At 42.9% G+C, this 13,730-nt stretch overlaps 1 protein-coding gene across 4 annotated transcripts in view; it reads left to right on the plus strand.

The window, feature by feature from the left end:
* LOC143964534 (E3 ubiquitin-protein ligase RNF213-like) overlaps positions 1 to 13,730 on the plus strand; it is a 582,447-nt gene that overhangs the window by 400,933 nt on the left and 167,784 nt on the right. For all 4 annotated transcript variants that reach the window (XM_077474318.1, XM_077474320.1, XM_077474317.1 and 1 more), the window contains exons 32-36: positions 1,584 to 1,691; positions 2,826 to 3,055; positions 8,066 to 8,207; positions 9,762 to 9,897; positions 11,504 to 11,686. In XM_077474318.1, the coding sequence (XP_077330444.1) occupies positions 1,584 to 1,691; positions 2,826 to 3,055; positions 8,066 to 8,207; positions 9,762 to 9,897; positions 11,504 to 11,686 (799 nt within the window). The remainder of the gene's footprint in view (positions 1 to 1,583; positions 1,692 to 2,825; positions 3,056 to 8,065; positions 8,208 to 9,761; positions 9,898 to 11,503; positions 11,687 to 13,730) is intronic.

Raw genomic sequence — 13,730 nt, forward strand, 5'->3', positions numbered from 1 at the left:
CTGCCTGCAAGTTGTGATTCTGGTACCGACTCTACGTCCTGAAACTCCTCCTCATAATACCTCTGTAGTTTGGAAAGCAGGATCTGTGATTTGTGTGACACGGCAATGCCTACTTACAGGGCATAGTGAATGTGTCACAGAATTTAAGGAAGTAAAGGGATTGTCACAAACTATGTTTACAAATGTCAAGATTGAAATACAATGTGGAAATATAATGTGGAAATAAATCCTGCATATAATTTTATATTTTGACTAATATATATATATATATATATATACTTTAAAGGCCAGGTCTACCCAAACTGATATTTAGTTTTGGTTAATGCAGATAGTTTGAATCACCTCCTAGCTTCCTTATATCTCTTGGGCACCAGTATCACCAGCTCTATTTTACATCAGTGGTTCTCATGTTCAGTCCTCGAGTACCCCCAACAGGCCATGTTTTGGGAATTTCACTTAGATAAAATAGCTTTTTTGAAAAAAGTGTAGTGCCTTGTAATTTAATACGAATAAAAAATAATTGGTATCCTCATCCTCATTATTTAGTATAGAAAACAAGAAAGGGGCGAAACTAACATGGACTACTCCAACCATAAATAACCATGTATCACCCAGTTGAATCGAGGACTGTCTTGATACCCAGACATATGGATAATATATAGAAAAATATTGTGTTAAAAACAGTTGTTGAATGTCAACCATCTTGCAACCATTGTACATGGTAACAACAAAGAAATTTACAATCATATGGTACCTGGCCTCCTAAAACGGGGAAGCTGAGGGTGCAACAGTTAGTGTCCAAGTTGATAGAATGTCTCTACTAGCTTCTTCGGGAGATTTCTTGGTACATATCTAAAATCAAATACATATATTTATTTACATCATTGACATTGTACATCAATTAATAACCTAATAGGGTCAGGGCTATGGAGTGTTTTTACAGATTGTTATTACAAAAAGTGGCTCACCACTGGAGTCCCCAAAGAGAGGGCCAAAAGTAGGCACGGGTGGCTACCAACATTAGGGTCTACCACCCCCAGGGCGGACACGGGACGCATTATACAGAGTAGGTTGTGAATTAATAAATTAGGTCACTGGGTGGAAAAAACAAAACAAAAAACATACGTAATCCACCTACCTAAAAATCAGTGGATAACTACTGGTAGGTACTAGTATCAGCCGCGGACCATTGTATCACACCGCAATACTTTTTGGAGTCAGTAGTTAAGATGTAACTATTTATTTATGGTTGGAGTAGTTCATGTTAGTTTCACCCCTTTCTTGTTTTCTAGATAAAATAGCTGTCCAAAATACCAAGCCTTTGACTAGCCATTGACTAGATTGGCAAGATAAAGGAAAACCTGAACATATGGCCTTTTGGGAGTACTTGAGGACTGGGGATGAGAACCACTGCTTTACACTACCTGCACTATTACCCTGCACTTTCCCTATTTACTGATAAACCTAGGCGAAGGGCGAGTTAGAAAGTAAGCAGCTGGTACTGGGCTTTTCTTTATCAAATCCATCATGCTTTGCAAAATCAGTGTCATGGAATAAAATGTTATAATCTGTGTTCTTTGTAGGATTGTGGCAGTCCATTCACATTGATGATCTGAGGGAGACTAAGGATATGGTGGAAGATGTTACAGCACTTCAGGATCTCACTATAAGCAGTTTGTTCTTAACTGAAGGTAAGCTGGTTAAATGGAAACGTGTAGGCATTTCATTAACAGCAGATTACTTTAAATGATAAGGATTCCTCTGTAGGAAAACTGTAGTGGTTTGTAAGCATTTTCTTTTTAACCAGCAAAATATATATATCACAAAGAAAAAATCATAACCTCAGGATCTCAATGATGTACCTCATCTATGCCCCGCATTTCTCCATTTGCAATTATTTTTATGAATTAAAAAAAAAGTAAGCATACAAGCAGAAATCCGCCCATCTTTTACTGTACATTGCCCTAGACTTGTAATTAAGGCTTAAGCTAAATGCTAACAGTGGTGATGGAACAGAAAATCATTGAGACATGTCATGCTGCATTAAGAAGCAATAAATGGAGTCCATGGGGGGAGAGGGTCCAGAGGTAGAGATAGTCAGCATGGAACATATTCCAGAGGGTAGTATTGGGGGCATTAGTGGTAGGTTGACCAAAGCACATAAACCCAAGGTAAGCATAGTAGCAAGTCCTAGTTGCAATCTTGGAACACCCAATAAGAGGATAATATGCAACCGGTCTAAACTACGTGGCATGTTCACCAATGCCAGGAGCCTGGCGGACAAGATGGGTGAACTGGAGATACTATTGTATGAGGAGGATTTGGATTTTGTGGGAATTTCAGAGACCTGGTTCAACAGTTTTCATGATTGGCTGGCAAACATTCAAGAGTATACCTTGAATACACAAACATTCCAGGGTATGTAACTATATATCCATGTAGATCATAAAGTTACATAAATGTCAGCAAAATAAAGCTTGTGAGTAGGTTGCCCATTTTATTAACGACCGTGTCACAAAGTAAAGGTCACCAGGAATGGGTTGACATAACCAAAGGAATCTTAATTTGCTTTGAGCAATGTAGAGTACAATACAGACAGATTATTTGGCTTTTGAGGGCTGCAGATACCGTAAAACGTTGTCTTTACCGCACCCTTCCCATCTTAAATCAAGGTGATGGTGCACATTCTTATAAATTTACTAAAGGAAGAAATGTCTGCTGCAATTCCATTTCCTTAATCACTTCTCTCAGTCTGTAATTGGCCATTAAAAGAGGCAATATATCTTGGTGTGGAGTTCTGCTTTAATTTTGTTTAATTGTTACAGAGAAAAAAGAACTAGCAAAGGAAGATGCCAAGCACAAAACAAACACAGAAACAGAGATGGAGGTAGAATTGGCCCATGAAAATGAAGATGGTGAAATCCAGGCCATTCTTGATGAAGAGGACATGAAGGTAGAGATGGATATAGATGCAGAAGAAAAAATGGAGACTGAAAATGACACTTCTAAAGACCAAGAAATGGAAACTGATGATCCATTTCCAAGACCTGAGGATGTAAGAATCTATCCATATTTGCATTAAAAAGATTATAAAGAATATTACTTGTAAAGTTCTTTTACTCTGAGGTGTATAAATTAAAGGAAACCACAGAGATGGCTTTAGACAGAATGGGACCCTTTGCAGAAATTGAAGTGAGGCACTTCTGGCAGTGAAGCTGCCAGGTTCCAGTGGTAGAGAGACCTTATTGATTTATTTTATTTTTTCAGGAAAACTGTTGTGCTTTTTATGCATTTTCTTATTAGCCAGCAAAATATAAATATCACAGACTTCATATGTACCACTTGCCACAAGCAGGTTGCTGACTGGATGTTTCCCTGCAGTTTTATTTCTGTGCTATGAAGATATTGAATACTTTGTTTTTGTGTGAAATAACAATTAGAAATAAGCAGTCAACAAGTGTACAGTAGAACTAGATGTCTTCCATAATAAAAGTTATTGTAGAAAATAATAATTAAGCTATACCTTGGGAAGTTAGGTAAAGGTTTCCAATGGTGAAAACTGCCTAAGAGGGTATATCCCTTCACGTTGAAGAGATGCCCTCTTGCTTTCTGTTCTTTCTTTCTCTTCTCTAGCAACATCTTTTACCATACCCTGAAATGTTTTGAGTATTATTATTTATAAGCAAATGTCTCCTGAATGCATTAGGCCCCTTTCACACTGGGCGGATCAGTAATGATCCGCCCAGTGATGATCCGCTCGCTCCGTTGTGCCCGCTGAGCCGGCGGCGGACAGGACCGTCTCCGCACACTGTGCAGGGACCGCCCTGTCAGCTCTCCTCTATGGGGATCGGATGTGCACGGACCGTCTGTCCGTGTTCACCCGATCCGCTCTGCAGACGGATAGAAAAATAGGATTTTCCTCCGTCTGCAGAATCGGACTGTTGTGGATGCGGACTATAGCGGGTGTCTGCGGATGTTCATCCGCAGACACCCGCTGTCCCATAGGGATGCATGTATGTCTGTATTTCATCCGCAAACGGATGGATGAAATACAGACATACCGTCCGCATGTGTGAAAGGGGCCTAAAGCTGTTTGAAAATAGTTCCATTTGTAACAAAAGGTTAAATTCCTTATTGCATTTATTTGTTTGTTGACAGGTTCCTATGCTAACCTTTAACCTTTCAGATAGGTGTGTGTAGTACAATAATTTAATTTAAACAAATCATAAGTAGTATAATAATGTTAAAAGACATTTACTTGGCTTCAATTAAAAATTTAGAACAATGGATAAACTGAATAAATACAGCTTCAGTTTAATCCAGGGATGCTGGAAACATCAGAAATTCCCAGAGGAGACTATCTTTAAACACGGTTCTAGGCACATTCACCAAGATGTAGTAGATGAGGCTCTGACCTGGGCTATATATAATGGTTCCAGGGTAAGGAATGTGAGCATGTGGTAAGTACAGAGGTCACAGAATACATAAGTGGCTGTATAGATATATACATAGATATATACAGGTGCATCTCAAAAAATTAGGATATCATCAAGTTAATTTATTTCAATAATCCCATTCAAAAAGTGAAACTCATATATTATATAGATTCATTACACAGAGAGTGATATATTTTAGGCATTTCTCTCTTTTAATTTTGATGATTATGGTTTTCTGCCTGTGTACTGTATAATCTGAGGGTGCCTGCGCAACCCAGACCCGTAAGTGTCAGATCACGTACTAGGTGCTGGCTGCAGTATATGTACGGTGTGCAATCTGCAAGTGGTTAAGGCAAAATAGCATTCTTTAATACTCTTAATTAGTTAAACAAATTACTCTTTGAAAATGCTATTTACCATAAACAAGTACCCCATAAATACTTAAGACCCTTTCATGTCTAATTATCATTGTTAGATACTTCTTGTATTGTTTATAGCCAAATTGCATTCTTTATCATACCTAAATAGGTAAACGGTTTACCCTTTGAAAATGCAATTTATCACAAATGAGGACATAAACATTTAACTCATCCCCTGGATCTTTAAGACCCCTTTCATGCCTAATCAAACAATCTACATTTCACAATCCCTTGTAGATACCCTTGTAAATAACCTTCTCTGAAATGTTTAATTAGACAACCAACCACTAACAGGTTTAGTCCACAAGTTCCAAGGTAAGGTACTTGCCTCTTGCAAAGCCTTTTGATATGTAAATTGCAGCTTATCTGGTCAATCATATATGTATGTATGTGTGTGTGTGTATATGTATGTGTGTATATATGTATGTATGTATATGTATTATATATATATATATATATATATATATATATATATATATATATATACCCTATATTACCAAATTCGCTCATTGATGTCCTTATGGACCTTGCTTTGTGCATTGGTCCAAATCATTTGGTGGTGGGGATTATGGTGTGGGGTTGTTTTTCAGGGGTTGGGCTTGGTTCAAGTGAAGGGAACTCGTATACACACGCGCGGACTGTTCGCCCAACCTTGTCCGCTGAACAGTGTTTGGGCGGACAGTCCGCTCGTGTGTGGGGCTTCAGCGGACAGTTTCAGCGGACAGTTGGACGAACAAGGTCTTACGGAAATTCCGAAAAACTGTCCGCTGAAACAAGGTTTCAGCGGACTGTTCGCTCGTGTGTAGGCTTGTTCGGCCAACTAAGGCCGCGTACACACGCGTGGACTGTTTGCCCAACTTTGTCCGTCCAACAGTTTCGGCAAACAGTCCGCTCAAACTTAGCATGGACGGACATGGCCACACACGACGGACGAACAGTTTGCTGAAACCGTGCGCGATGACGTGAACGGCACGTACGACGGGACGAAAAATACGACGTCCTATACACTGCATTATAGCTTTCGGCGTGAAAATCCTTTCTGAGCATGCGCGCAACTTTGTTTGACGAACAAGCCTACACACGAGCGGACTGTTCGCTGAAACAAGGTTTCAGCGGACAGTTTTACGGAATTTCCGAAAAACCTTGTCCGTCCAACTGTCCGCTGAAACTGTCCGCTGAAAGCCCACACACGAGCGGACTGTCCGCCCAAACACTGTTCAGCGGACAAAGTTGGGCGAACAGTCCGCGCGTGTGTACGCGGCCTAAGTCTCGCGCATGCTCAGAAAGTATTTTCACGCCGAAAGCTATAATGCAGTGTATAGGATGTCGTATTTTTCGTCCCGTCGTACGTGCCGTTCACGTCATCGCGCACGGTTTCAGCAAACTGTTCGTCCGTCGTGTGTGGCCATGTCCGTCCATGCTAAGTTTGAGCGGACTGTTTGCCGAAACTGTTGGACGGACAAAGTTGGGCGAACAGTCCGCGCGTGTGTACGCGGCCTTAGGGCGTCAGCATACCAAGATATTTTAGACAATTTCATGCTCCCAACTTTGTAGGAACAGTTTGAGGATTGCCCCTTCCTGTTCCAATATGACTGCGCACTAGTGCACAAACAAGGTCCAAAAATTCTTGGATGAGTGAGTCTGGGGTGGAGGAAGTTGACTGGCCTGACCTCAACCTGATAGAACACCATGGAATTAATTAGAGCGTAGACTGCGAGCCAGACCTTCCCGTCCACATCAGTGCCTGACCTTACAAATGCGCTTCTGGTAGAATGGTCAAACATTCCCATAGACATATTATATACAGTATCTCACAAAAGTGAGTACACCCCTCACATTTTTGTAAATATTTTATTATATCTTTTCATGTGACAACACTGAAGAAATTACACTTTGCTACAATGTAAAGTAGTGAGTGTACAGCTTGTATAACGGTGTAAACTTGCTGTCCCCTCAAAATAACTCAACACACAGCCATTAATGTCTAAACTGCTGGCAACAAAAGTAAGTACACCCCTAAGTAAACATTTCCAAATTGGGCCCAATTGGCTATTTTCCCTCCCAAGTGTCATGTGACTCGTTAGTGTTACAAGGTCTCAGGTGTGAATGGGGAGCAGGTGTGTTCAATTTGGTGTTATCGCTCTCACTCTCTCATACTGGTCATTGGAAGTTCAACATGGCACCAAACACACCTCCAAGACGACCACTGTCTTACTAAATAAGCTGAGAGTAAAGATGATGGACTGGCCAAGCATGTCTCCAGACCTAAACCCAATTGAGCATTTGTGGGGCATTCTCAAACGGAAGGTGGAGAAGCGCAAGGTCTCTAACATCCAACAGCTCCGTGATGTCGTTATGGAGGAGTGGAAGAGGACTCCAGTGGCAACCTGTGAAGCTCTGCTGAACTCCATGCCCAAGAGGGTTAAGGCCGTGCTGGAAAATAATGGTGGCCACACAAAATATTGACAGTTTGAGCCCAATTTGGACATTTTCAATTAGTGGTATACTCACTTATGTTTCCAACTTTTTAGACATTAATGGCTGTGTCGAGTTATTTTGAGGGGACAGAAAATTTACATTGGTATACAAGCTGTACACTCACTACTTTACATTGTAGCAAAGTGTAATTTCTTCAGTGTTGTCACATGAAAATATATAAAATATTTACAAAAATGTGAGGGGTGTACTTTTGTGAGATACTATATATCTGAAAAGCGATCAATCCTGATGTTCTAATTTCTCGAGGCCCGAAAAGCTCTGGTGAACCCCGTGCCCAAAAGTGTTAAGGCAGTCCTGCAAAATAATGGTAGCCACACCAAATATTGACAGTTTGAGCCCAATTTGGACATTTTCACTTAAGGGTGTACTCACTTTTGTTGCCAGAGGTTTAGACATTAATGCCTGTGTATCAAGTTATTTTGAGGGGACAGCAAATTTACACTGTTATACAAGCTGTACACTCACTACATTATATTGTAACAAAGTGTAATTTCTTCAGTGTTGTCACATAAAGACTCACAAAAATATATATATATATTATAGCTACAATAATACATGCATTTTATACCTACAAAATTGAGCCAAGAAAGAACAAAGATCTCAGTGACTGCTTCCTGTTCTGGGCGTTTCTGTTCATCTTTGTGCTTTATGGCATGTATTTTTATTCCAATTTGCTGTGAAGTCATACAAGCTTTTTTCATGTATTTGCAGATGTTAGACACCACCACTCTTATCCGAAGCTGTATTCAGAATGCCATAGGTTTGTTGAGAGATGACGAGAATGTTGAAAGCCGCAGCACTAGGAGAATTGAGATTTTAATAAGGGTCTTGAGCACAGATGATGAGATAAAAAGTACGTTTACCTTATATATTTTTGTATGCATTTATTTCAGCTAGCTTTAGATTTATATACCGTATTTATCGGCGTATAACACGCACTTTTTTCCCCTTAAAAGCAGGGGGAAATCGTGGGTGCGTGTTATACGCCGATCCCCAGAAATTCTGAGCCTCTGGGCGGCTTTCAGCCGCCTTCGGCTCTTCAAGGCAACTTTCGGCCGCCTTCGGCTCTTCTTGCCAGCTTTCGGCTGTCTTCGGCCGTTCTTGGAAGCTTTCGGCCGTTCTCGGAAGCTTCCGGCTGCCTTCGGCTCTTCTCGGCGGCCGAAAGCTTCCGAGAATGGCCGAAGGTGGCCGAAAGCTGCCCGAGAAGAGCCGAAGGCCTGCCGAGAAATACCGCACGCCGCCGAGATACACATCCGGCTCTGTATCTTGGCGGCAGCATTTTTAAAAAATAAAATAGACACGGCTGCAATGGGGGACACGGCTGCAATGGGGGATACGGCTGCAATGGGGGACACGGCTGCAATGGGGGACACGGCTGCAATGGGGGACACGGCTGCAATGGGGGACACGGCTGCAATGGGGGACAAGACTGCAATGGGGGACAAGACTACACTGGTGGACAAGGCTGCATAAGGCTGCAATGGGGGACAAGTCTTCAATGGTGGACAAGGCTGCATAAGGCTGCAATGGTGGACAAGGCTGCATAAGATCGCAATGGTGGACAAGGCTGCAATGGTGGACAAGGCTGCAGATGACACTGATGGGCATATAAATGTAAGTTTTTTTTTTCCCTTAAACTTCCCTCCTAAAAGTTTTTTCCTTAAAATTCCCTCCTAAACTTGGGGTGCGTGTTATACGCCGGCGCGTGTTATACGCCGATAAATACGGTAATTAGATGCGGCGGCATTCCTTTCGGTGTTTAAAATACAGCATGTAGACGTGTAAATATGTGGTCTGTAATTCTGCTGTGCTTAGTATAGAGGCTTGTCCTAACTTTTCAGATGAATGATGTTATTAACCCCCCTGACGGTATTCCCGAGTCTGGCTCGGGGTGGAATTTTTATACCAAAAGCGGTAACCCCGAGCTAGACTCGGGACTGCATCACTGGATCCAGGAGGAGGTTTACTTACATTCTCCCTCGGATCCAGCGTTGTCTCCCCGCTGTACGAGCGAGCCGTGTCTCGCTCGATCTATCACATCGCCGGGCTCCGTTCCCTGTGAGCTTTGCGATGCACGGGGACGGAGATCGGCGCCAAATTCAAAAAGTGAAACACTCACTATACATGCAGTATAATGTATTCTTAGAGATTACATTGCTGTATGTAAATATTTCACATCCCCTTTGTCCCTAGTGGTCTGCCCAGTGTCCTGCATGCAGTTTTATATAATAAAAACTGTTCTTTCTGCCTGGAAACTGGAGATTGTCCATAGCAACCAAACTGTCACTTTACATCAAAAATGGTTTTTACACAATGCATTGGCACTCTGTATTTTTTTTTTTTTATCCTCTTCTATATATAGTGACATGTTATTTTTATTTTTTATTTTTTTTATATATACCTCTAGGCTCTTTCTTAAAAATGTTGAAGTGTCGCCTGCATAAATTGCTAAAGGCGCAGGAAGAAATTACATATTTTCCGGAACAATGGGTTATTCGGGAGGCCGCGAATCAAGATGCTCTGCAGGAAGCTGGAACTTTCAGGTACCATAAAAATAAATTGCTGCTTGCATCCCCATTGGGAAAATTTGCCTTCTCACTTTGTTCTAGTGAACTTTGGGAAGAATTCAACAATTGTGAGTTTTCACCAACAGAAATAGAGGAGAAATCAACAGTACACTTATGACAACAAATACGTGTCTTACTTTTGAAGTTATCTCCTTTCCCATGTTGTTGTGTTTTGAGACAGGAAGAGCAGAAAACAATCTTACCAATGAGACAGCAAAATGACTCAAACTTTTAAACATTTCCTACTGTATTCAGAAAAACACAATTTAAATTTCATTGATGTATGAATCACATATTCTTAAGGCAAATAAGTAACCTGCTCCCATACTTCTTATTACCTTATTCAGTATTTATGAAACATTATTTTAGCATCAGCACAGCTGGAGCAACATATACCGTATATACTCGAGTATAAGCCGAGATTTTCAGCCTCTTTTTTGAGGCTGAAAGTGCCCCCCTCGGCTTATACTCGAGTCATCGCTGTCTGCCTGCTCGATCAGCGTGTCGAGCAGACAGACAGCGGACATTCTACCCTTCAAACGCCGCGCCTCCGCCTCCGCCTTCGCCTGTGATAGGCGGAACACTGAATTTCCCAGCAGCCTGTGTTCCGCCTATCACGGACATCGTCTCATCCTCGTACTACGGACGAGGATGAGACGATGTCCGTGATAGGCGGAACACAGGCTGCTGGGAAATTCAGTGTTCCGCCTATCACAGGCGAAGGCGGAGGCGCGGCTTTTGAATTTTAGAATGGCCGCCGAGGCGCCGACGAAGAGCGGCGATCCTGGCAAGGCACGGGACGGAGGCAAGGCAAGGCACGGCACGGGACGGGACGGAGGCAAGGCACGACACGGGACGGAGGCAAGGAGGCAAGGCACGGCACGGGACGGAGGCAAGGAGGCAAGGCACGGCACGGGACGGAGGCAAGGAGGCAAGGCACGGGACGGAGGCTCGGGACACAGGCTCGGGACACAGGTAGGCTGGACACACACACACACACACACACACACACACACACACACACACGGACACACACACACAGGGATGGATGGATGGAGACACACACACACAGGGATGGATGGATACACACACACACAGGGATGGATGGATGGATGGAGACACACACACACAGGGATGGATGGATGGAGACACACACACACAGGGATGGATGGATGGATGGAGACACACACACACAGGGATGGATGGATGGATGGACACACACACACACAGGGATGGATGGATGGATGGACACACACACACACAGGGATGGATGGACGGACACACAGGGATGGACGGACACACAGGGATGGACGGACACACAGGGATGGACGGACACACACACAGGGATGGACAGGCATGTCTCACCCTCGGCTTATACACGAGTCAATAAGTTTGCCAGTTTTTTTGGGGGTAAATTGGGGGCCTCGGCTTATATTCGGGTCGGCCTATACTCGAGTATATACGGTATTCAGGTTTTTAATAAGTTAGTAGCTTTTATGATTGTAAATTTTTTGATGATTGGAATCAATATGAATGATGTAAAGTTTTCTTTAAATAACATTAAAAATGTTATATGTTGTAGGCAAACCCTTTGGAAACGTGTCCAGGTAGCTGTTACACCACTTTTGTCCCAAATTTTGTCTGTCGTTGATCGTAATGCCAACCTGAACCTCCTTGTGGACCAGTATGTAAAAGACTATGTGAAATGCCTATGGATGCACATATTTTTTGATGAAAATCTTCTGCCTATCTCAGAGTGGAAGAGGTAAATTTTACTGCGACAACTAAATAATTTAAGTTATTTTCTTTCTATTTTTTTTTAAACTTTATTTCTTAATTAAGGTATTTCTTTTGTTTACAAAATACATCAATATCAAACATCCCCTCAAACCCTCCCCCCCCCCCCCATTCTTCCCACCTCTCTATCACATATATATATATAAAATAAAAAATTAATAAATCATTCATATCTTGAGTACCTAAGGGGGATTGGCGTTGTAGGGATAGTCCTATCTGGATTCCCATTTAAATCCCTCTCCTCATCCCCATCACTAATCCTTCCTTTTCATTCCGCTTCTCAGTCTAATTTCTTTAGGGTTACTTTTCATCAATAAAATACTTTTTCATGCTATTAAGATTCATATGCCAATCCCTTTTGCTTCCTACCAAGATTTCTACATCTTGTCATATTTCTTTAAAATGCCTTGTTTTATATATACTGATTTCTCTTTGAGAATTACCACATTCATACTATTTATCCATTCTCTACTGGACGGAGGTGACACCGACTGCCATCTCAGGGCAATCAGTTTCCTTGACAGAAATCCAGGGTCAGCAACGCTAAGACAGAAATCCAGGTTCAGCACCGCTAAGACAGAAATCCAGGTTCAGCACCGCTAAGACAGAAATCCAGGGTCAGCAACGCTAAGACAGAAATCCAGGGTCAGCAACGCTAAGACAGAAATCCAGGGTCAGCAACGCTAAGACAGAAATCCAGGGTCAGCAACGCTAAGACAGAAATCCAGGGTCAGCAACGCTAAGACAGAAATCCAGGGTCAGCAACGCTAAGACAGAAATCTAGAGGCAGAAACGCTAAGCCCTTGTATACACGGTCAGAGATTCCGACAACCAAATCCGTCAGAGTAATTCCGACGGATTAATTCCGGAAGAGGCTCGGAAGTGATGTTGCATACACACGGTAGGACTAAGTTGTCGGAAAATCCGATTGTACATAACGTGATGACGTTATTTCGTTACGACGGGACTACGTTCAGGATAGTAGCCAATAGCTTTGGTCTAGGAATTTGATCTGAGCATGTGTGGCACTTTGTCCCTCAGAGTAGGCTACACATGATCGGAGTATGTCCGATAGAAGCATTTTGTCTGAAAATTTTACCGGCAAGTTGGAAAACTTGGTCTGTCGGATATTACGACGGAAACAGTCCGATGCAGACCACACACAGTCGGAATATCCGACAAAACGGTCCGATAGGACACATTCCGTCGGAATCTCTGACAGAAATCCAGGGGCAGAAACGCTAAGACAGAAATCCAGGGGCAGAAACGCTAAGACAGAAATCCAGGGGCAGAAACGCTAAGACAGAAATCCAGGGGCAGAAACGCTAAGTCAGAAATCCAGGGGCAGAAACGCTAAGACAGAAATCCAGGGGCAGAAACGCTAAGACAGAAATCCAGGGGCAGAAACGCTAAGACAGAAATCCAGGGGCAGAAACGCTAAGACAGAAATCCAGGGGCAGAAACGCTAAGAAAGAACTGCTGGACAGAAGGCTATGGCGGAAATGCCGGACAGAACGCTATGGCGGAAATGCCGGACAGAACGCTATGGCGGAAATGCCGGACAGAACGCTATGGCGGAAATGCCGGACAGAACGCTATGGCGGAAATGCCGGTCAGAACGCTATGGCGGAAATGCCGGACAGAACGCTGCAACAGAAAAAAGCTGCTATGACAGAAAAACGCTGGACAGAAACGCTAGCTGCCATAAAAACACTGATCAAATAAAGTAAAACAAGTAAAAGCAGCAAACCTGGCCTTAGGTCTTTGCCATGGCTGCAGTGGGTGGTCTGATACCCACTGACACTGCAGCAAAAGACGCCAGTTTGTGGGGAAGAAAGGAGTGACTGGCGGGAGACTGCCCATCCCCAGTGAGTACCAGGAGTAAACCAACAGCCTGGCTCCCTCGTGAACCAGACATACACGAGGAGAAAAGCAGGCGGCCGAACACACACACACACACACACACACACACGCGCGCGCGCTGGCCAGGTGGAGCTGGGAAGCTTTGAGAT

Source organism: Lithobates pipiens, unplaced genomic scaffold (genome assembly GCF_037356315.1).
Source record: "Lithobates pipiens isolate NorthernLeopardFrog02 unplaced genomic scaffold, aLitPip1_a1.2 Scaffold_8, whole genome shotgun sequence".
Lineage (NCBI taxonomy): Eukaryota > Metazoa > Chordata > Amphibia > Anura > Ranidae > Lithobates > Lithobates pipiens.